Source organism: Chiroxiphia lanceolata, chromosome Z (assembly GCF_009829145.1).
Source record: "Chiroxiphia lanceolata isolate bChiLan1 chromosome Z, bChiLan1.pri, whole genome shotgun sequence".
NCBI classification, from domain to species: Eukaryota; Metazoa; Chordata; class Aves; order Passeriformes; family Pipridae; genus Chiroxiphia; species Chiroxiphia lanceolata.
The window spans coordinates 23,397,973-23,421,959 of record NC_045671.1 but is presented as its reverse complement, the minus strand read 5'-3'; the positions used below and the strand labels follow the sequence as shown (position 1 = coordinate 23,421,959).

General features: G+C 37.7%; 1 protein-coding gene across 3 annotated transcripts in view; it reads right to left on the bottom strand.

Moving 5' to 3' along the window:
- The window catches only part of MRPS27 (mitochondrial ribosomal protein S27), a 39,158-nt gene that overhangs the window by 13,868 nt on the left and 1,303 nt on the right, over window positions 1-23,987 (bottom strand). For all 3 annotated transcript variants that reach the window (XR_004354431.1, XM_032675272.1, XM_032675271.1), the window contains exons 2-4: window positions 23,144-23,221; window positions 18,260-18,330; window positions 16,282-16,340 (exon numbers count right to left, since the gene is read on the bottom strand). Coding sequence is in view for 2 of the 3 variants with exons in the window: in XM_032675272.1 (XP_032531163.1) it covers window positions 16,282-16,340; window positions 18,260-18,330; window positions 23,144-23,221 (208 nt within the window). In the remaining variant the exon portion in view is untranslated. The remainder of the gene's footprint in view (window positions 1-16,281; window positions 16,341-18,259; window positions 18,331-23,143; window positions 23,222-23,987) is intronic.

Sequence of the window (23,987 nt, the reverse complement as noted above, 5' to 3'; positions counted from 1 at the left end):
TGGAGCTTTAACTTTGGCCAACAGTCAAACACCAGTTATAAGTCCAATGTTAGAAACTGCTGCCTTGGTCCTGGGCTGAATTTCACACCCCAGTGTGAAGAGATGCATGCAGTGTTTCTCAGTTCAATTTGTATGCATGAAAAATAAGCACAGAAATGACTGCCAATTCCCTAGAAAATGCCAATGACTGAGCTGAGCTCATGTGCAGATGCTTGCAGCCCCAAGCCAAGCTCCAGCACCACTTAGAGGCAGGGCTGACTCTTCCATCTGAGCGAGCATGCTTTCCAGAACGTTTATCAGATTAACGTGGCCACCAACTCCCTGTCCCCCTCAGTAAATCTCTTGCCTATTGCTGAGGGCTACACAGATGACCAAGCCTGGAAAAGTACTGCAGCCTAGAGAGCCTTCAGGATGAAGGAGACATCTGTGCCAAAAGTGGAGCTAAATCACTGCAGAGTCTAAATATATGGGGTTTTAAGTGGCACATGAAATCTCCCCATTAAATTAGAATTTAATAGACAACGAAAAGCATGCTTTGAATATTACATTACAACATCCACTTTGTTGCTGTAATTGCTTTCCATTTTCTTCCCTCTGGAGTTCAAACATACATTTGCTTTCAATAAAGTCCTGTATCAATAATCCTTACAGGAAGCATCAATTACAGGAATTTGGATTTAATCATATTTTGATAAAAAAATTATCTAATTGCTACAGACTGTTTCACCAGCAATTTAAGAAGGGTCAAACTGGAACACCAGCACCCAGCAATAAAGCTGCTAGCATCTTTTAAAGTTTTATTAAATGGCTAATATAGTTTCACAAGAGGAAAATAAAAGACTCATCTTTCAAAAAACATGACACTGATGCTCTCAAATACCTAGGACTTTCTTTCGATAAAATCTTTGCAGAAGGAAAGCAAGCAGTAAAAAAAAACCAAAACAAAACACCAACAAAAAACTACAGCCAAAGGTTTTTAATGGGTTTAAATATTCAACTCTTTGCAGAGCTCTATTTATTCTCTTGAGTACACCACAGTGAGAGAGAGCATCCCAATACTTCCTACACCTTGGGCTTGCTACAACTTACTGTAGTGATGAAAAGCTTCTAGGTTTAAAGTCAAATTGCACTTGGACAGAAAAAGGCCTAACAGGGATGCAATGCAGTCTAGAAACAGAATGAAACTGATCCGCAGTCAACACTCATCGCTGGAATCAACACGCACAAAATTCAGAGGCATGTTATAAAAACTCCTAAAAAATCTGCATGAGCTTGGCAGGGCTGGGAATGATTTGAGTGCGCATGTGTATGGTGACCCATAGGATATCTCATGTATTATTACTGTATGTATGTTACTATCAGGATTTTTTGCTCAGACCAAGTCTCCACTGTACTAGGTGCTATGCAAATGAAAAGCAAATAACTTCTCAGTTAAGCAGTTTTCTACTTAATTCTAACAATCAATTATAAAGCAGTTGCATGGGAACGAAGAGACGGGGCTGGTGCAAGAATGCACCATATAGGTACGTACAAGATCCTCAACACTAGACACTTCCATTAATCCATGATGTAGGAGAATTGGAAGTGAAAGGGAAACAAGTATGCTGCAATCTTTGATTGTTTCTGATCCATTTCAGGCTGAGATAAGCTCTGTCTCTATTCTGCTAGCTGAGAAGATAAACCAACAGTTATCTGGTTTTACAGTTGGAATCAGGGAAAAGAGGAGGTTGCTCATCATTTTGATAAGCATTAACATCTTCTTCCTTCTTTTTGTCCACAAAACAGGATATAATTACGCAAGGCAATATGTTCAGGGACAGATGAAAAGAAAAAGGAAGCTAAAACTACAGAAAGCAGAGGATTCAGAAGGAATTAAATAAAGGACGCCTCTAGCAATTGCTGTGTATTTAATGGAAAAACCAGAAGGTTATCTTGCAGATGCCTGATGCTGAAACTCATTTTTCAGAGAACTAATAAAAACCCAAGAAGAACAGGAGTCTTAAAATGTGTTCAGAAAAGACAAGGAGAAGCAACTGTAACAGTATTAGGGAAGCTCTCTGTTGGTACACTTCAATGTTAATGGTCGAAGAATCAATACAGTTATCCTTTCAGTCACTGAGCTGAGAACATCTGCCCCCACAGAAAACATGAAGAGGAATATCTGTAATACAAGAAGATCCCGAAATATCAAGGTCATTGTGAATCTAACAGCAAATAATGCAGTGGTTCTAGAATTCTCCTTATTTTGAAAAGTTATTCAAGTCATGCAGTCCAGAAGCTCAATTTTCACCAACAGTTGCTTTGTACTCTTGCAAATGATTATAACATGGAAGAGATACAGGGAGCATACTGCCTCAGTACAAGGCAACCAGAACATTTTTAGCCAAGCAATTACACTCTCTTGCTCACAAATTGGCCAGCACCTTGGGCTAAGAATACATCGTCTGTTTACTAAGTTCCTGCATAAAGCCCTATTGCTTATGATTTACAACAGTGCTGAGGTACTCATACTGTGTGAAACAAACTGAAAAATGAAAAAATTTAACAGAGGCTGAGAGCGCTTCATGGAGTGCTGTAGTACTACAGCAAGCATGACTTACTTATATTGGTGCCCTCACACACTGCAGAAAAGCTGAGTTCCTTCCCTATTTACTTCAAAGGTTCTTTCAATTTTGTTTGGTGCCATCAGGTGGTGATGCACTCTTGTGCTGCTTTCACACACCTTATATTCCCAAGGGAAGTAATACAGCAACCCTGAGAGCAAACAGAAGCACCTCTTGCTGGATCATATTTTTTTCTGTACGTTTGGTAGAAGGGAGTACACTGCTTTGGGGACAGTCACAAATGAGGAAGACATTGAAGGAAAACTTGCTGGATTACAGAAGAGAAAGTGCTGCAGAAGTAATATACTACCAGGAAGAGCTCTGTTGTTCTCTTCCTGGTAGTACAGAGGGAAAGTCAGCTCAGCAGATCAGTTCCAATTCTCTGCTGATCAAAAGCTCCATTTTGTACTCTGTGGCTTTCTTAAGGGTTGATCCAATTCCTGGTACCGCCAGAGGCTGTCCTTGTGCAAGACACTATTTTTTCTCCTTCCCTTCCTTTCTCCACATTTACCTGACCTAATGAGAAAGTACCTTGTAATGATCCACACATCCTAACTTCCTACTTGCCTTACTTCTTTTAGAACTGGAGAGAAATATGGGTCTGCATGTTCATTTACTTTAATCAGGAGGGGGAAGAGTGTCAGATTTCTTCTCATTCACATAAAATTCTAAAAAGTCCCAAAGCAAAATGTAATGAGACTTAAAATGAATAAATATAGTAAGAAATACCTCTGCAAGCCAGGAAGAAGCTCTCTCAAGGGAACAAATCCAAAGCAACTCCACATTTTAAACCAGTAATACAGGGCTGAGAAACTCCCTTGCAATGCATGTTTCTTTTCTTCTCAGGCACATTTTTTAAGCTACAGTGCATACTGATCAAATGGATTCCAGGCAGGCTTAGCTTGGAAACTGGAAGGCTGTCATCCAAAACTCTCCTTTTGTCTGTCATTTCAAGTCACAGGCCTTGGGGAAAATCATCTGCATTTTAAATGGACCCAGGGGCATTGCTCATGTGTCGGTGTCAAAGGCAACAGCCCTGAAAAAACAATCGTTATTGACCAAAATTTCCTTTTAAACATGAACAAAACTCTATTTTTCCACCTCTTCTTTGCCTGCATCTTAGCCTTCACCTTTCTTTGTATACATCCTTTCTAAAATTTCATATATAAACCTATCAGTCCTATAGGAAATACCTCACACATTAACCACCTACACTCAAAAACAGAGGGAGCACTTTGCTTTTGTGTTAAAAGAAAAAACTCAAGTAGCATATGTACTATAAGAAATCAACTATCAAAAGCAGCAATAAGGTTAAAAAATTACACACGTCAAGGATAACAGAGGATAGTCTAATGCTGAGGTACAATCTTATACAAGTAGAGAACTGGTTTGCAGACTCCCTGAGAAAAAGCCCACATACAGCCACTATTCTATTTTAATTTTTATTGACTTTCCCCCATCTTTTATTTTGAACTAATTTACTCAATTGCTTTGATGCTAAAATTAATTCTTCTGAATTAGGTTCACTCCATCCCCACATGAACATGTATTTCTTGCAGAGTGTTTTTTCTGAGGACTTGCACAGAGCTCTAACACCATGATGAATGCCTGATAACGGCACCAAAACAGATCTAAATGATCAAATAAAAACAGACCTAAATGATTAGATATGGAGAAATGACAATACAGACAGCACAGTCAAACATCAAGGCTGAACAGGAGACTTAAAGGATATTTTTTGTTTTAGGTCTTTTTTCATTTTATACCATATTTAGCTTTTAATTCTGTTCACTCCAATGTTACAGATTTACCTTTCCTTAACCCTTAGGCTTGGTAATAAGACTAAATCTGGAAGAGGACATATTTTGGGTCAAAGTACATACTACGCAGTTATTGAGGAAGACTCAGGATCACTCTGGTAACCACCCTCTCCTATCAACTGAAGAGAGAAAATTCACCATTCAGTAGTCTCACGGTAGCTACTGCATTGCTCAAAACCACATTTGTGCACAGAAAGCTCAGCTTTGCAAAGTCTCTTTCTAACAATAACTATCACATAGCAATCAACCATATGGTAGCTAGGATGTACTTTATCCTTTACTGACCTAGTTACTTTGACAGTTTTTAGTGTTGCTTAATAAATGACAAGCTGAATTTCTGATACAACAAGCATTTCTGCCCATTGTTGTCAATCTCTTCTATCACTAAATGCTCTTCCTCCTTTTGATGAATTTAAGGTACCCTTGTGAGTAAAACAGGAACAGCCTCATTATGTTAAAAGAAAAAACAGTATCAAAGAATTGCAAAATCCTAGATAAATGTTATAAATTTCAAAATAATGGACAATGCCCAAGCAGTTTACAGCAGTATGAAAGAAATGCATTGCTTATACCTAAATGGATGTAAGAACCACCACAACATAGTAACACAACAGATAAGGAGCCTACAGAAAAGTTTAAAGCAACTTATTGGTATTCCTGGTTCTGCAACAGTTCGAAGCAACTACTGGTATTTCTGAAAAAATACTTGAATTATTTACCAGTCCTTCCATCCAGAGGCAGTGAATATAACAGAACTGCAGTGGAGCTACTCTTCCAACCTTCTGGTACCAGGCTACACCAAGCAGCCTTGAACCCCTCCAGAATCAATAGCAAAGCACAGAGGAGGAATACTTCAGACTAGTCAATCAACTTCAGCATCCCATGGGCTCACCTCAAATGTCTAAAACCTTCATTCTAATCAGTTCATAACCAGACTGAGAAAGCAACGCCAAGGCTCAAACAACATACACTCTGTACGCTCCTTGTCCCTGGGAAAATGCTTCCAGGCTGTGCTTCCTAAAAATCTCCTCTAGTTATGGAGTTTCAAAATACTCCAGAACTTTGCTTTCTCTGGCAGGACACCAATGAAGTTCACTTCTAAGAAGAACACAGGTCAGGATTTCTTCTGTGTCAGCTTGGTTGAGCATGCTGTGCATGCCTCAACAGGCCTTACCTAGCTAGAAACTAAAGGTCTTAACATTTAAAAATCCAGCATCAACACATGTCAGTGTTCTAGGTTAAAGAGAAGGTTGCCAGCAAGCTCACTAAAACTGGTCATTTGGGTATCCTCAGCATGACTGGTAGATAAAACAACACTGTTACCAAAAAAAGGTGGTGATGCCTGGTTTTCATTTCATGCAGAAAATAAATTTCTAGACATTCAGAAGTTTAATTTCAAATGCAAACTATGAAAAAAGTAAACCCCTTTTTTGGCTTAACAGAATGATGAAGTGAACTGCAATGAAAGAAACCAAACAAACAGACTCTTTGATGAAGTATTTTTATTTTTCTCCTCGTCCTAGGATAATAGAATTATCCACTTCCCTTCACCTCTCCCACTCCTTTCTTAAAAGACAGTCGGGAAGAATCCAGTTTTCTTCTCACACACATGAAGAATATATACTACTTTTACCATAAAGCTGAAATTCACTCTAAGAGTAACAGTTAAGATGAAAAAGGAAAACTTGTATCATAATAATAACAATAATCAAAAGCCCGATATTTCCTTAAACTATTGACTGTACAGGACACAGCTTTTTGTGACAAATACTTCTGGACTTACAGGTAAAATTACTGGTTTTGAATATAAATGCCATTAATAATCTAGTGATTGCATAGAGAATATTATAGGCTGAGAAAAACATAGGAACGATTAAGTAAGCTGTTGCCATAGCGATTCTGATAAGACTCTCTCTAGTGCCCTTCCTTGTCCCCATGCAACCACAATAAAGCCTAATTTAAAACCAACTCTTCCATTAATTATATCTTTTCCTGGTATCCTGGCATACAAAAACATAGAGAAATTAAGAACCATACAACACACGTTTCTTGCTTCAGGTAATTTTTTTTAATCTCAGCAATTTCCAAGTGTGTCAGGACAAAACCTGCTGCTTAAAGGCTCAAGAAAGGGTCAGTTCTGCTGGAATCTTTTACCTGGGTCTTTGAAAACCAATTAACACAAAGCTGTAAAAAATGGCATATATCAGTTATGTAAGTTGTCAAGTTAAACAAATAAGGTTTTCATATTAAACATAAACATCTGCAACAAAGAAGTCAAAACACCTGATACCTGTAGTTTCAGCTACAACCACTGTCAAAAAGGCAAACATTTCCAAAAGGTCAACTATTGGTGCACAGCCAAGTCTTGGCTACCAGGTAGTTCACCATTAATCTGTTTACTTCTCATGTCACGTCTCAATGAACAACAGCTTACTGGTATTTTTTTGTGTCTTAATACGTTTTTATCTGTTCCCTAACCACTGTAAGTTACCCAATGACAGCACTTCAGAAGCTTATATTCAGCATATCTCTTAGTACTTAACTTCTCCTAAGACCACTGAGACAGAAATGTCCTTTATCCATATTGTGTATCACATCAATCACATGGACCAGGAAATGAATCAAGGATAAACATGGCAAAACTGGATCAAGCATTTTGTCAGGCAGCTTGAAATTTGTGGGCTCTAACCAGCTTTGTTACTGTTTTACTCTTTTCAGAAAAAGATTGTGCAGTCAGATCTGTTATTTAAAGAGAGAGACAGCAGGTACTTCCCTTTAAGTACTGCATGTACTGCAGGACAAATATTCCCTTGCGTAGGTAGCTACAAGCTGTGTAGTAAAATGAGGTTGTGCTACCCAAAACAGGCAGGAGACTTCATAATGCAAAGGGATATTTTGTAATTTTTCCCCTTTTGAGACAGGAATACAGCCAAGACTGCTAGTTAGAAATACAGTGGTCACAGCACCAATCCCGTCTGCTTTCAAGAAGCGTTTAGACAACATTGAGGCACGTGGTGTGATTCTTGACCTGCATAGGGTCAAAAGTTGGACTTAATGATCCTGATGGGTCCCTTCCAACTCAGCATATTCTGTGATTCTATGATAACCCACTACTGGTTTTGGTACTGCTGATGATCATTCTGTAATGCAAGGCCAGGATGTCCTGCTACTCTGTCTTATTGCAGTGGCCTACTCAGATCTTGTATTCAGGCCCTAAACTGACACTTAAAAGCACACAGTTCTGCAAGTCATGGTACAGGGCTCTTATATATGTCATATTACCCACTGCAAGAGGGAAAAACATTACAACTATGTGGTATTTAAATACCACACTCATTTAAGTCTGACTTTCTTTTATTTCTCTAATGAATCATGACTTTCAAAATAACACAGTAGTATCTTATGCAAGAGGAACTTGCCACTTTATGATTTAATCTAGGCAAGGGAAACTGCAAAAAGAGGTGATCACCGGAGGACAGTAATTTGAATTATGACAAAAAAAGAAACCCTTTTGCCAATAAAGCAGACAGTACCACTCCCACTCCAATTGCTCCTCTGTTGTGCTCTCACAATACCTGCCATACCTTGTCCACCCCCAGTTACACACACCAGCAGCCAGTCTGGTTTGTCAGAGCTTTGGCACAAAAAGTGTAGACAAGGCGGAAGGTGATGGTGTCCGTTTTACTCCCAGATGTCTGCTGCCAGAGGCCATCTAGTTTGCTTTTCGCTTTATTTAGTCTAGCTCTGCTCACTCCCTAATGGAACTTGGACTGAAGAAAGGAGTATTTTTCCCCTTTGTGAAATGAAAACAGTAATGACAGAAGAGAGATCAGAATTAGTTGACTTTAAAGATTAAAGCCAGCTTTATATCCCCACCAATTCTTGAAAAAAAAAGATTTTTCTCATAAAGGTGAAAATCTGCTTGAAAGCCAGTTGCCAAAATCCGTACTGCAAGCCTGACAAGCCCTAGAATGAAGACAGTGGAGTGGGGGTGAAATAACCAAAATCCCTGTTCATTTTTCAGCAAGAGAAAGGACTATTTATTGTGTCTACATTTACAGCTGAGCAAACGGGAGTTTCTACCAGCTGCTCTCTAGTATATCCCTTTCCAATTTTAACAACAAACCCAAGAAAGCATTCTTTGCTGGCTGATTAAATGTTCCCTGAACTAGATCCTGGATCAAATCCTCACCTGGTTCAGAGAGACAATATGTGGTTCCCCCTCAATCAGCTGAGGACCTGGCACATCACACATGCACATGATCATTAATTAGACTAAAGCTGGGAGGCAAGGACAACCTCAGCACCTTTCAAGGATGTGCAGCCCAGCATCCCACAGGAGTAAGTCAGGGTGGTGAAGATGGAAACCAACCACTGAGAGCTGCCACACTACTACTTCTGAAACCAACTCCACACTGGACAAGCTCCCCCATGCTTTCAAACTGAGGTAGCAAAGGGAAGACAGAGAGGCAGCTGTAAAGCCTGGGGACATTCTCCTTCAGGGACAGGGGACATGTCAGGATTTTAGGAAATAGGTAAGGGGATGTGATTAGCTAATAAGAGAGGCTTGGACTTCTATCCAAGCTTTTCTCAACCCCATACTGTTTTCCCCCACCACCAATGCCCTCCACAAAAAAACTCCAAGCAACCAAACAAAACAACAAAACCACAAACAAAGAAAAAGGTAAGGAAGGGATTAATCTGCCTAGGAACCAAAGATTTACCAAGTAGAGGTCAGAAATAGAAAGAAATAACAGAGTCTATGGCAGAAGGAACAGCTGCGGGTACCTGAGCAGAGTAACTTGAGTGCTTGGTACAGAGAAGCACCAAAAATTAAATTGGACTCATTCCAGCAGAAAATATAGATAGATTATCCGGAGAATGCATCTTTAAAAATAGCTCACCAACAAAACCTCAGCCAACCAAAAAAAAAAAAAAAACCACACACACACAAAAAAAGAAAACAAAACACAAACAAAAAAACTCCCACCCCAAATAACCATTTTTTTTTTCACATTGCTACTGGGTATCTTACATTCAAAAATTCACACTTTAATTTCTCATTTCTGTAAAACAATGAGAAAGAGTAATAACCTCAGAAATCACCCCAGGAAAATGTTAATCCATGACCTTTGCTTATCTACTGAGTCAATATTACTCTATTCAATTACAGCAAAACATTGTTTTGTGGGTCTGTCTGCAATCAAGCCTTTTCTGCCCTTAGGGAGTAGAACACTTTTTCACAGGCACAAATGTATATGCAGAAATAAGCACATATACAAGCTTAATGTACCTACTTTCATTTTTGTTCTGCACTCTAATAATTCTGGATGTTTCTGAAGAAGATGGACATATTTCGAAAAAAGATGAGCCACTGGAATCAAGCAACATAAGCTGGCTTTTCCAATTTCTTTATTACTGGAGCCAAAAAGAAATCTATGGTCTGCTGGATATAATCAGATAATTTTCTAAATTATCTGGTAACCAATTGTTGACCAAATGTTTTCAGTCCTACAAAAGCAAAACCATCAATTTTTGTAAATAAAAAAGTCAGGTGTTTGAAAATTAACATGCCCAGTCATTCACAAGCTAAAGAAAGATGCATCACAATAATTTTAATTTTGTTATAAACTGACTTTATATAAAATGGTGTATAATAGAACAAAATAAGGTCAGATGTGTAACTGTGGTGTATTAGTTCATCCTTTATCATGGTCATCTTAAATGCTCTTTCCATTTCCAAAGGCTTTCGCCTTCTGGAACCTGCATCACATCTGCTATCTGTTACTACATACTATGCAGCAACATGCATCAAAACCACACCTATTCTCAGAGCACAACAGATCATACTGGATCCACTCTACTGCGTCATATTACTAAGCTGAACATCTTCACTGTTACCAACATAGCACAGAACGCTTTTCTTGACTACTACAAAGTCCAATAATATGGTGCAGTCCCTTTTTTACATGGTTGATCAGACCATGTTCATTTTAAAAGCCCTGTGTAACACAGCAAGCTTAAACGTAACAATGATTTTCATTGTACATGGTAAAATGAAGGGAAGTTCTCATTGAAGTAGTGCATAAGCCTTGCATTTCACAACTTGGCCAAGGTAAGACAGGAAAAAACATTTTAATGCCTTCTCTCCATCAGTCTGCCCTATAAAGTAGTACATAACTTGACATCATTCAACCATACTGATGGTTTTCTTAGTAAGTGTGGTACAGAACAGGAATTCTCAGGCACTGGAATGTCAGAGATGCTTTGGTTCCAGCTTTGCTTCCACGCACCCTACAAGATCTGATACTGCTTCCATGGTAGAAAACCAACAGTAACATGAAACTGCTTGCAGAGATTTTACTAGTGAAATTTTTCTTCACACAATGTAAAGAAAAAGAAATAGAAAGCCAGGCAGACACAAATCCCTTTCCATGTTATCCTACAGTGTAATATGTCCTGGAATGTTTCATTCTTAGTGGATGTCCAATCCCACTTTCTTAGAAGCCTTACTTTAGTTACAAATAAGAGAAAACAATTGTAGCAGAAAATACAAAGTAAATCCAGGTAAGTGGATCAGCTTTACAACATGTACATTTAACCCAAGAGTATTTTCAATATAACAGCTGTGGCAAGCTATGCAAAGAATCAGGACATCTGAAAGCCAACACTTGCTGTTGGCAAGAAGGATATAAAAATTCTGCTAATATTCTTTTCTTGCAAGAATTATAATGAAAGCCTCTCTCCCAATACTAAGCGAAAAATGTATCCATATGGAGTGTGGATTGAGTCAGTTCTTTTAATTTCTGAATTTGACAGGCCTATCTTCCCAACGACTCCAGAAATTTTGCAGAGCAGGAGGAGGGAACCACCCCATAATGTTGATATTGCATTCTGTTTGTAGCAGAATCCTTTTTTTTTCCTCTTGTTTTAAATATAAAGCTTTTAAAAGCCAAATGCTTATCCCTTTACTGTTGGCAACGCACCAAAAAAAAAAAAGAGACTAGTGCTGAAGGAAAGTCTTCCAACTTTTTGTGCTTTTATATGCAGTGCCTAGGATATTCTTGCCCAGTTTCTGTGAAGTTTAAAGGAAACTCTATAAAAAGGACAGATGAACTACAAAGCAGGTGACTGAAAAGACATGTATTACAGGAAGAAATATTTCTAAATGCTTTCCAGTGTTGTACCTTTACTGAGAGTTCTCCTGCGCTGCACAGCATGGTTACTCTGAGCACACCCACTTGAATTAGATGTGGTTACAGGATAAGGCTCGCTGAAATTTGGCTCCAGGTTCTGAAATATGGTTACTAGCTGTTTTTTCTGTCGATTCCTACAGCTCATGCTGTCAAAAACCACAGAGAGACAATGACAACAAAGAAATTGTGAAAGATGACAGGGAGAATAAGAACATGTGCCTCTCTGTGCAGAAAGGAGTGAATGCTGGAGCCAGAGAAGTGGCGGAGTCTCTACAATCAGAACACTTACATCTGACAGCACTGGCTTGGATAGCGACCAATATTTCTTCACATAAAGCAGCATCACACACTGACAACCATAGTGAAACAGCACTAAACACTGGTATTTCTGTCATTCACATGAAAATGAGTAAACATTCTAATGAGGTTAATCTCTCTGGTGCTTCCCTTCCTTTTGTCCCCCAACCTGCCAAAGAGCAGCCCAAATTTTTTGCAAACAGACTTATTTTAGATTGCTCAGCTGAGGCAGGTGTCCAAACTGGTAAAAAGTATCATTCTGCCTGCAAAAGTGTATTCTTCTCTTGCACCACTTCTCAATACCATCTCAAAACATAACTGCTGCATAACTTGAATAGTAGGCAGATATTTCTGACTCATTTATTTTTACACCTCTTTTTTAACACACATATTTCTCTGGAGGGACTTAAAACCAAGATCTGATCAACTAACAAAGTCTATTTTGGCTACAGCTTTAGGACAAAGAAAACACCTCAAAGGAAGAATTAAATATGTTACAGGACTGTCTCTTCTCCTTTTTATATTTGTGTTGGAACAGGTCAATGGTATTCATTACATAAAGTAGATTTGTATACAGAAACTAAATAGCATACTAGTGGGAATGAATGCCATGTAAAGTATAACTCTGGAATACATATTTTTTGGTCCATTATGATAATTTATTATAAACAATACTTTATAGTAATAACATTTTCAGACACTGAACTGACTGACTGGCATGAAAGTACTAAAAACTGCAACTTCCGCACCCACAAAACAGACATGCAAATACAGACAGTGTAGGTGAAACTTATTTTGCATGTAATGTTGCATTAACTACTGATAACAGGCATTTTAAGGAATAAGCACAATTTCATATATATAGAGTATTTTGGGACCATCTTAGTCCCAAAATGATTTAAAGGCTGAAATCAGGCTTCAAAGCTGTAACTTACTACCATCCAATCTAAACAATTCTATGAAGATATTACATATATATATATATTTTAAATCTAAGAATAACTTCTAATAGACTATTGTCCCATTTTGTGATTATAATCAAGTAAGGAGTCCAGGTAAAAAGCAATTATCAATCACAGAAAGGTAATAAAAAGATCTAGGTAGATTGTGCAAGAATTTGCAGAGCGCATGCACACACAAACGTGTTCTGCAGATAGTGTGTATACTTTTATCTACAGTGGGTCATGCATTCAATGCAATTAAAAATTCTCCTGAGGAATCTCAACATAAAACTTCACCAATTGCTTTCATACCCATTGAAAATCTTTGTTGGCAAAAACCTACATACAGAATCAGCAGTTACCTCACCACAAAACCTCCTTCCATTATGCTAATGTTTCCATCATATGAAAAACACCCTGATGTGTGAAATAGTGACATCTCAGTGAGACAGGACAAAGTAAGGCGAACTGCAGATCTTTGATCTAGCTGAAAGGGCTCTGCATTCTCATTAGAATTTTTGCTGGGATCCTAGGAGATGAAAGGATTTTTTAAAGTCTGACAGTTAACAGAGGGGGGGAGGTATTCAGAAGAGAACAAAAAGAGGAGCACTGAAAGCAGATGACGTCATGCCTCAAACTGGCCTTTACCATCTTACTGACATGTTTCACAATGTGGCATAGCAGTTTCCACACAGCTATTCTTGGGAGCTCAAGAGCCTCTGTGGAGACAGTATGGTTGGAGATCCACTGCTTTAAAAGGATAGACAATTGAAACAGGTCTAGATATAATACATATATTGTATTTCAGAACCCTAAATGCATTATGGTAATGCTCCAGAATACTACTTTTTGAAACATCTGACATAACAGAAGGAAACTCTCCAGTCTACAAAGCTAACGATTACAAGTTCTGTCACTCCTGTCTTCAGAAAACCTCCAGATAGCAAGCATACTTTCCCCTGATTCTTCCTGCAGGGATTTTGCCTTTTGTACCAGGAACATCTTCCAGCCTTGTAGGGGCCTTGGAACTGACTACCCTTCACCTCAGGTTGCCAGAGGCACCAAACACTGGGGAGAGATATCAAAATCCCTTCTTTATACTCTACAAGCAGTTAAGGGGAAAAACACAGGACTCTGGGAGCATTCTCTCATTTATGTTCAGGAAAATGCACATACAGTCAACTTACCAGACCATGTACATGACATTTGTTTGCAATGGATTTGTATACCTCAGAGGACACAAAACCAGTCTTTATTTTACACTGCCTTTCTCCTTTTTAAAAGCTTATTCTCCTTACATAAAGTACAAAAATTGTGCTTGGAACTGTTTCTCATGAAGGCATAAAAAGAGATTACTTGTCAAAGCTTCTCTGCTCCTTAATTCTCCCTCTCTACCCCCTTCATTTATGTCTCCTGGTGTGGCCCTTTTTTCAGGACTTTTTTGTGCCAAACATGCTCCCAGATGCAAAGGCCTATCTTTATAAACACGTCCTTCATTTGAACTCCAGTCTAAGTGCAAAGACCAGTTAAAGGGGTCTTGCAAATACCAATCACTACCTGTATATATGTGCATTTTTGAGAACAGTTTCATGGATCGATGCTGGAATGAACTGAAAAACGTTGCTAACATCACCAAAAGACTAACCATTTTGCAACACCAAAACAAAGCAGCATTGCAGAGACACAAAGAAAAATTCCAGCTAAAGCATGTCTGACAAGCCATATGACACATCAGTACTTCTCTATTCTCTCCACATTGATACAAATGATCATATTTGATGTGCACATAACTATATTCTCACCAGCCATGGGAGAATTATTTCTTAGGGAAATGGTAAATAACTGTAATTATTCTTGAACTGCAACTCTCTACACAAGGATGTGTTCTTAAGATAGAAACCTTGTATTTTAAACTGATGAATTAGCCAGGTACAGATGAAAAGTAAAAAGGATATTTACATGTTAGGAGATTCCCATACCATTCTCTACCTCTTACTATGGACCATTTTCTTGCTTCTATTTTTTTGTCACTCTCCTTGAACTTTTTTCAAAAAGAAAGAACATGTAAGAATAAAGAACCTGAAAGATACATTATATATGGATGTCTCACTATCTGGATTTTATCTGTACCATTTTGAGACTTAGTAATTCACTTGCCTCTGCATGTCAGGGAAATCAAAGGTCTCTTGACATCCCTGATCATAGAGGCCCTGACTCAATCAGAGAGGGCTTAAGTACGTGTGGCACAAAATACTTTTCAATCTTCAATAATGTTACTCAAAGGTACCAGACGGCTTGCATTAAAGTGGCTTTACCTTGTCCTGTTTTCATCTCTGCCATTGCAGGATGCAAAATTCATTTTTGACCACAGATTCTGACACGACTAAGGAAATCTTGATCAAAAGGAATGAAAGCTCCACTAACTTCCCCTCTGTGAGAGATTCTTCCTATTTTTATTTTTTCACTACAGGATATTACTAGTTTCAGATACTGTCCCATTAGTATCAGCGAGTTATGGAGATTTGAATTCTAATGAAATTATGTATTTAAAACTATGCATTCAATTAAAACAGCCATCCAGCAAACATCTTAATTAAAATAAAAATCATTGTTATTTACAAATAACAACCTGACATTATTTGTAAGGATGCCTTCTCACACGTTTTGACAACGTGAGTTACTCTCTCCATCTCTTCAGACTTAGTTTTCAACGTGTGTGTGCAACCATCCATAAAGGAATTAATTTGTTTTAGTGATCAGCAAGAATTTTTGCCCTCTTAAAGTCAATATTGAGAGGTATTGACTTCAAGCAAGCAAGCATTCAACCTAACACCAGCAGTAAAGGTACCCTGTACACTTCACTCAACACAAGAATAATTGCAGAAAACCCTAACAACTCACGCATAAGGTGAACCACACAGCTGATCTGGGAAACACGAAAGTAGTAAGGGGATAAAAACTACACTTCATTCAACCTTGACCTGATCATTACCATAGGATGCCCATTTTCATTTTTGCTAGTTCCAAGGAAACAAGTTTCATTGAGTCCTATACATAAACACACAAATATGCATATAGCAAATTTAGATAAATAATGACTTAGTAATAAAAAACTATCAGAAGGAAAAGCTGTGAACAAACATAATTCCTTATAATTTCTAATGTAAACCACAGCTGGAGGTTGCATTGGCTGTTCAGTAGTTCAGACTAACATGCCTGACAGGAATCAATGCCAGAGGTCCAGAGGAGGACAGCCATAACAACCAAGAAAGCCCTTAGGTGTGAGTCGTAAGACAAGCAGATGAGCATACTTTGCTAGAGAGAAATCAAGGGTCTGTAAAGGGTCAGTCTTCTTCAAAGGACAACACTTCATGGTATTTACTTGTATGACTCAAAGTTCTTGCTGGGGAGAAAAGATGCTTACTTGTAAAGGTAGTATTCAGCCTGATCCACTTCTTCTCGTGAAGAAATGTTGTCAACAAACTGATTAAAACATAAGAAACAAAAGCTTCAAGATGGAGCACTCACAAAGCATATTAGAAGAAAATGCAATAACAAAATACATTTGTCAGCATATTTAGCTGTCTGACAGTACTGGAATTCTTCACATCTTTGCTTGCTCCTAACTCTGGTTTCTTCTAAACTGCTAGAAGTCAAATCTTTCTAAACTGAGACAACTCCCTTCCTCACCTCTCAGAAACTTTATGCAACTTGCAGACCATTTGAGGATTAAGTCTCCAGAGTTTAGTATCCTGTATTTTTGGTGCTCTTCTGAATTTTTTCTCTTAATCACATCCTTTATTTTAAGAATACATTCAGGTCCTTAGGTTTGTTTGCTACAGTTTTAAGTGAGCCTTGACATACCTTAATTCTCTTCAAAAAAATATCTTTTTCTCTAAAGTTGACTGTTGTGCCTATTACTATATATTCTGAAGGACAAGAGCAAAAGCATTTTGCATTTCACCACGCATATAAACACTGGTACGAAAAAAAATCAAACCCCATGCTATAAAACACAATTTTCCTTTCATTTACAACCCTGTCTTCTTCAGGCAATCTTACAAAATTCCCAGTGCTATCAACTAAATACAAGCCAAGTTTTCACCCAGACTTTGTGTTATGGTAAGTGCATCCTGTTTTCCTGCACCTTGTACTAACATAAAGACACCGAAACACTAGAGTCTTCCCAATATAATACCTCTAGCTGAGAACATATAAATATGTTCTCAAGGTCAGTACTTCTCTGTATCCTAAGCTAAAAATAATAATTTCAGCTGACTGGTATTTGATCTCCCATTTCTTAATTATCCTTGCATGCTGCACATACATAGGTCTCATTTTTTAAGTGTGGCAATAGCATGCCTGGGACCTTTATCTAACTTTTAGAAAATAAGTATCTGCTGTGAGCTTCAGGTATTGGAAAGTGAGGCTGTTTGACAATCTGAAAATGCCATTTCTCCACAAAAAAGGTACCCCAAAGCAGGAGAATGCAGGAAAGGAATAAAGCTATTTAATAAAAGGGAGAGGAACACTCATTTCTCTCATGGACCCTGTCTCAGAAGCAATGATCAAGAATGCTTGATCGGTAAAAATGCTTGCTCTTATAACTGAACAAAGGGTTCTGTGACTCCTCAGTCAGTGGTGCAAATGATCCTAATTAATGATATTACTGAGGTACAAGGGTGGTAATTCAGTTTTTTGTGGTAATTTTGAAGACTGAAATTTGTTTGTTTTCTTTTTTTTAAACAAGTGACATTTATTCTCCTTCTTCAATACAAACTCTCTTACACAGGTAACTTAAAAACACAGCTCACATCTTTGCTTTCGCTCCCCCTCTCCAGATTAACCCATGCAGAGGATGGAACTGGTTACTAATTCAAGTAAAAATAATGGCTTTGCTTAACCCCTGTCAGCATTTGTTCTGCCTCAGTCTGCTGCAAGGAAAGAAAACTACAGAGGTAAAATACGTCTACCTCTGCCTCACTGAAAGAAGTCTGGAAGTGGAGGACGACAGACAGTGCAGGGTGTTAATTTATTGCATTCCCTTAGCATCCTGGGTTCTTATGCAGTGCCTGACGAGGCATTAAAGCTCTCACAAAGACAGAAACCACAAGAAGGCTGGGAACATATACTAGGGAAAAACACAACCCACTAATAGTGAGGCCTGATTTTACAGAAAAAAGAAATATTTTGTTCTGAAGACCCTACGGTCCAGATACTAACTAATGAGTCTAAAGTAACAATAAAACGGCTTTATACAGCCATGTAACAGTATAGCAAGACATTTATGATCCCAGAACTCCCAACTGAGGTGATATCATTTATTCCTTCTCAGCTCATTTGATTACACAAGCATTCCACAGTCATTTCTATGACTTCATGATTGGGATTTATTTTCTTACCCGGGCTATTGTCAAAGAGCTGACAGGCAGCTTTCTTTCATAGGTTCTGTCCATTAAGTGGGCCAAGTCAGCTGGAGAAAGCAGAAAAAGAGTACATTTAATCAACTGGCATTACAGGAAAATCTGCAGAGCCATCATATAACCTTGAATAGAACCTGTATCCACAAAATCAAATTCTGGTTACTTTTTAACATCTCATTTTGAAGTTGTATGAAAACAGTACTTTCAATTATTGTTAAATACTTTAACAGAAAATAATACATTAAAAGGTTCTCAACATGATGATCCTAACTTATTAGTAAAATGGGGGGAAAGCAAACTACCCTATAATGTGCTGGATGAAATTCATATAACTACTATAACTCATCTAAAAAAAACAACTGACCAGATGTCCTCAGAATTCCCACTTGGTTTCAAGCCTAGCATATGCTGGACAGTGCTTTTGGCATGGATTTTTATTTTACAGTAAAACAATGAGAAATAGAAACCAGCAGTACCATACTGACAAACTCTTCCGTCACAAACAGCAAAACAAAGAAATCCTATTAATCAAATTGAGCACTGTGCCAGTACCTTGTTAACTTTATAGCATTCTCTTCAGCAGTCATATAACAATATTAATTCAACCATACACAACTTGAAACTTCTGACTGTTGAACAGGTAGCCAACCATTGCTACATTTAATGAATTTAATTGGAAGTTAAATTAATTTAATTTGGAGTTTTAGTTTTATACTGTTCCTGGAAAATGAAGATGACAACAAAGGATGCTGAGCTGATGTGGGCCACCAAGGCCATGCTACACCAGATAACCACTAAAAAGCAGATTGACTTCTTGATTGGTAAAGAAATTTAAGTGGGAATAGCCTTACAAGAAGTGTCTGTATTTGACTCTATATTATCCAACTCTCTAGCAGTCACAAACACCATGATGACACACACGGGCAAAGGCGTTGGGAGCTTTCCCAGTGGTGACAGAAGTTAGAGAGAAGGGATGCTAAGACTAAGTCAACTTATCCAGAACAAAGACTGCCTAGGTCCTTGCCTAAATGTACCAAGCCAACAGTCATCCACCATTCTTCATCTCCATTTCGAGACAGCTGGAAAGAAGTATTCGTCCCAAAATCTGATATACTGGACACAGCAATGTGGGCCTGAAACAGACAACTGCACATATTGGGAGTTCATTTATCTATTGCAGAACTGCAGTTGTTACGCATCACTCTGAAAACTAGGTGATCCCTACAGCCATTTTGGGCCACACTCAAGCCCTGAGCTTGGCATTTCTTTTGTCTAGGTGCTCATGAAGATGAACAGCCCACTGAGTACTTAAGCAGAATATAAACCCAACGAATACAATGGCATGAATGCAAGATCACAAGACTGTTAGCCATTATACACCAGCATCCTCTGGGAGAGTTCACACACAGAATTTTAATCACTGACCTTTAATGCTGCCTACAAAGCTGGAACTCTCCACCAGAACTATAGTATGGAAAGCAACATGAAGCACTTATCAATCAACTCCAGTGTAAGAGTCACAATAAATTGAAAGTTGATTAAATCTAAAAGAATAGCAGACAAATTAAGATAATGGGAAATTCAGTTTTGTTTCCATACAAGCTGTTGTTTCTGTGGTAGTAACTAGATAAGAATAATTTGCAGCGAGTAATTCTTTACCGGTTTGTTTTCTCTGAAGAGCATCTAAAATCAGACTTTTTTTTCCTCATATTCACAGTTTGAAATAATTCAGCTACCTTTTGTAAGTCAAGTTTTCTCCATTGTTGCTACTCAACAATCAAGACTAAAACTTCTTCTTCGTCAAAAAAACCTGACAGAAGTACTAGAATGCAAGTACGTGAATGCCCAAATCTCCTGTCACTGTTGGTAGTAAAACTTGAGTGCTAACATTAGTATATAAACCAAATCAATATTTTAACAGACAGATCAAAATTCTATGTTCATTTTAACAGACACATGTTGCAAGTGCTTTTATGTGACTACTTACCAAAGAGGACACTACTGTATATAATCTCTCATACACACTGCCTAAAAATACATTTCTACAAGATTAACTCCTTCAAAACTAAACTTCTCTAAAAACATAGTTCTGTATATTGAAGAATCTAATGGATTTAAACAAACTAACAAAACAAACCATAAATATGAGCTGAGGTAAACTTCCAGGCAAGTGGTCTCTAGAAGATCGGTGTCTTAGACTTCATGCTCACTTTTATTTTCATTTTTTCACATAAACTCAGTGTCTTGCTGCCTGCAACAGGGTGATTAAGGACAATGACTGAGAAAATACTGACCGTCACCTTCCAAGTCAGTGGTTATGACTTCTAACACCAGTTTGGTGGCCTAGGAAATCATCACAGTATCAGTTTGGTTCACAGTGTGTACCTATCCACAGAACGTAGCCACATCAACAAGTAGAACATTATCAATAAGTGGCACGTTTAACCACCACATAAGGTCACTTTTATTTTGTTTATATCCTTGTATTCTTAGAAGTGGTTTGATCCAGTGATAGCGAAAGAAGATACAAATGTGGTGCAAAATTTACTTGTCCTGGGAATAATGGGCAGAGCTAACTCATAGGCTAACCATTTAATATAAGGAAAGCCTTGATTTATTTTAAAGATCCAATTAAAATATAAAGGAAGGCTAAGGCAAATATTTTACCTTACAATTTATACGTTCCACATTTCTCTTTATTTCCACAGAACTAGCAGCTTCTGGAAAGAACAACAGCTTTGTACTGAACAAGGCTTTGAATGGAAGTTATTCAAGACTGTAAAGGCAGCACTGCCACCTGGTGTTGCAGGTGAGCCATTTTAGGCACTCTGAATCTAACAAGCCATCCCCTGGGATTCTGGTAATTGTTTTTCTTTTCATGAAGGTGCTTACTGTGCCTTCCTTTCATTCTTGTTAGTGATGAACCAACTGAAGCAATAGAGAATTTAAGCCAAGCCATGCCTTCTGTTTCCTTGATACTTCATTTTTAGTAAATGGAGTCCAAACCACATCTAGGTAGGTATCTTCCTACCAGCAAGCAGCTTGTAAATTCCAAATTAACATATTTTCCATTCCTATCTTTTTGAACAAATGCCCTTTTGTATACAAAATACAGACTTGTTCTTTCCCACACATTTTTCAGTACTGAAGTTTGCTAAACTCATTCCTGCCTGGAATGCTAAACTGAGATTACAGAGATGACAATAAAAGTGTATCTTACATGGATGCAGTAAATGAGTTCAAGTCTGGGATGTCACATTATTGCAGCAGAGAAATGGAATTGACTTTAAATAAGAAAATACTTAAATACTTTTTTTTCCTTTAAAAGTATCCTCACAACATAGTTTTGCATAATAACAGTTCTGAAACAATGTCTGAAGAACATAAAAGAGCATCTCCTCAGTACAAGGAATTCACTCAAGCTATAATCAGCAGTTACCACACAAGATTATATGTGCAACCACACAACTGACAGCTACAGAGCAGATGTCTGCAGGGCTGTCTCCTCTTTGAAAATGCTAATAAAGCTGACACCATGTTAACTTATTTTCTCTTTTCTGTGAACACAAAATGAAAATGCAAAGCAGTTCTTTGAAAAGCATGGAAGAGACATCTGCTTTGGATCAAGATAATCAGCAGAGGAGCAGCAAGAACTGTGCCTGCCAAACAGTCACAGAAGATCTTGCCAGGCCTGGGAAAAGCCAAACACGGACTGGACCAGCACTTGCACAACAGTGTTTTCTTCAACGGTGGATTTCTATTGGCTATGACATTTGTCAAAATAATAACCCATTTTCACCTGAAGGTGACTGGTTCAAATACATCACAGGGCACAAATTTGTGGCTCCAGCCCAAAAAACACTGCACGAGCAGTCCTATTGACAGCAAAGGGTAACATGGTATTAACAGCCTCTGCAGGATCCTAGCTACAGCCATGAGGACCCACCAATTGTTTCTGATCCAGGTACAGTATAACATGTTGGCAATCCCAACCCCTACATGCTCACGTGCAAATACGAGAAACAAATCAGGGCATAAAAAACCATCATTCTGATCATTTTGTCTGGCTTCCTGCCTGACACAACTCCTGGAATTTCACCTGCTGATTCTTCTTTCAGCCTCATAATCTGCATTGTAAGCAACAACTACGGTTCAGGGGCTCAGGAAAGAAAAAGAGAAGACAAGGATTATGCATTAAGGAGCCTCCAAACACCTGTGGTACAAAATACCGCATATCTATCTTTAGCATGGAAATATGTTTTGCAAGATGTTTTCTATTTAACATAGTCACCAAAAAGATGGTGGAATGTAATTTCAAATGTAACATAGCCAAATAATTTAGCTATAAAACACGCACTAGAGATCTCAGTTCCGTATGCAGATACAGTTTAGTTTTTTGAAAATAAAACTTTTAGTTTCATTCCGTCCCAAAAAAATCTGTAATTCAACAAGAAACTGCAAAACTCTGAGGAAAATGTTCCTTTTAAAAAATGTCTTTAAACAGGACTGCTCTGCAATACCTAGTTTTTCTTTCACACTGCTGTACAATTAAAACAATGTCAACGAAGATGACACTCGGATAGAGCCATAAAACTTTGGATTTTGTGAAAGAAAAAAACTAGCTTGTAGAAACCAAATATTAATTAAACGGGCAAATTCTAACTTGTTTCTGCATTATACCTTTGAATATTTATGACAAATTTTTAATATGCTGAACACCTTTTGACATAGAACCTTAAAAGGGTTCACACACATTAGAAATGCTTCACACATTTTCTTATTTACAGACGATGAGCTAGTAAAAAATTAGTTTAACTTGCTATTCATTTGATAAAGTGGAGACAAGAAACAAACTTTTCTCACCCAGGTTATGCTCCTCTTTTTGTCTCTTTTCCCATTTTGAGCTATCCACATAGGCCGCAGAAAGAAGAGATCTTCTACCTAATGAAGAAAGACAATACTATGTAAGCTAGTTTACTTAGACAACTCTAAACAAAGTAACACTTTATTAGATATTATCTTTTACTGTCCCATTTACTGAGTGGGATGCATTAAGCTGTTTTTATAACATAGCAGTCAGCAACTACTACTGTAACAATTCTGATTAATTGTAATTATTATTTTAATTAGTATTTAATTATTATTATACTTATTTTTATTTATTTTTATTATTTCCTTGTAATATTTAAAACAGAAAAGCTTTCCCCTATAAGGTTTTTTTCATCACGAAACAAATATTTCCAAACCTGAACTCTCTATTTAAGAAAAGGACAAATTTGTAAAGGCAGAAAAAAATCCAAAGAACAATAAAAGCAGTTTCTTTGTGCACACAGACCTTTTTTATCAAATGCTATCAATTAGCTAAATGTAGGCTAAAAAAAATAAGCACAAAACATGGCCATGCACAAAAAGGCTTTTCTGTTGTTGCTGGATAGTTATTTTTTCTACCTGTAAAGACTTGTCTCACTGGAAGTGAAAGTTAGATGCTCATCTGGAAATACTTCCCTTTTAATATTCTCCATTTTTTCCATCTCCTGTGAATTGTGCATTCACGGAAACATTTTTGGAAGTTTTTTCCAAATACTCATTGTACCACCTTTGAAATCTGCTCAAGATGCTGTACTAGCTTTTGAAACAAAACAGAAGATGCTTCAGCTGGAAAAATTTGTACATCAGCCACAGATGATGTGTTCTTGAAAATGCATGA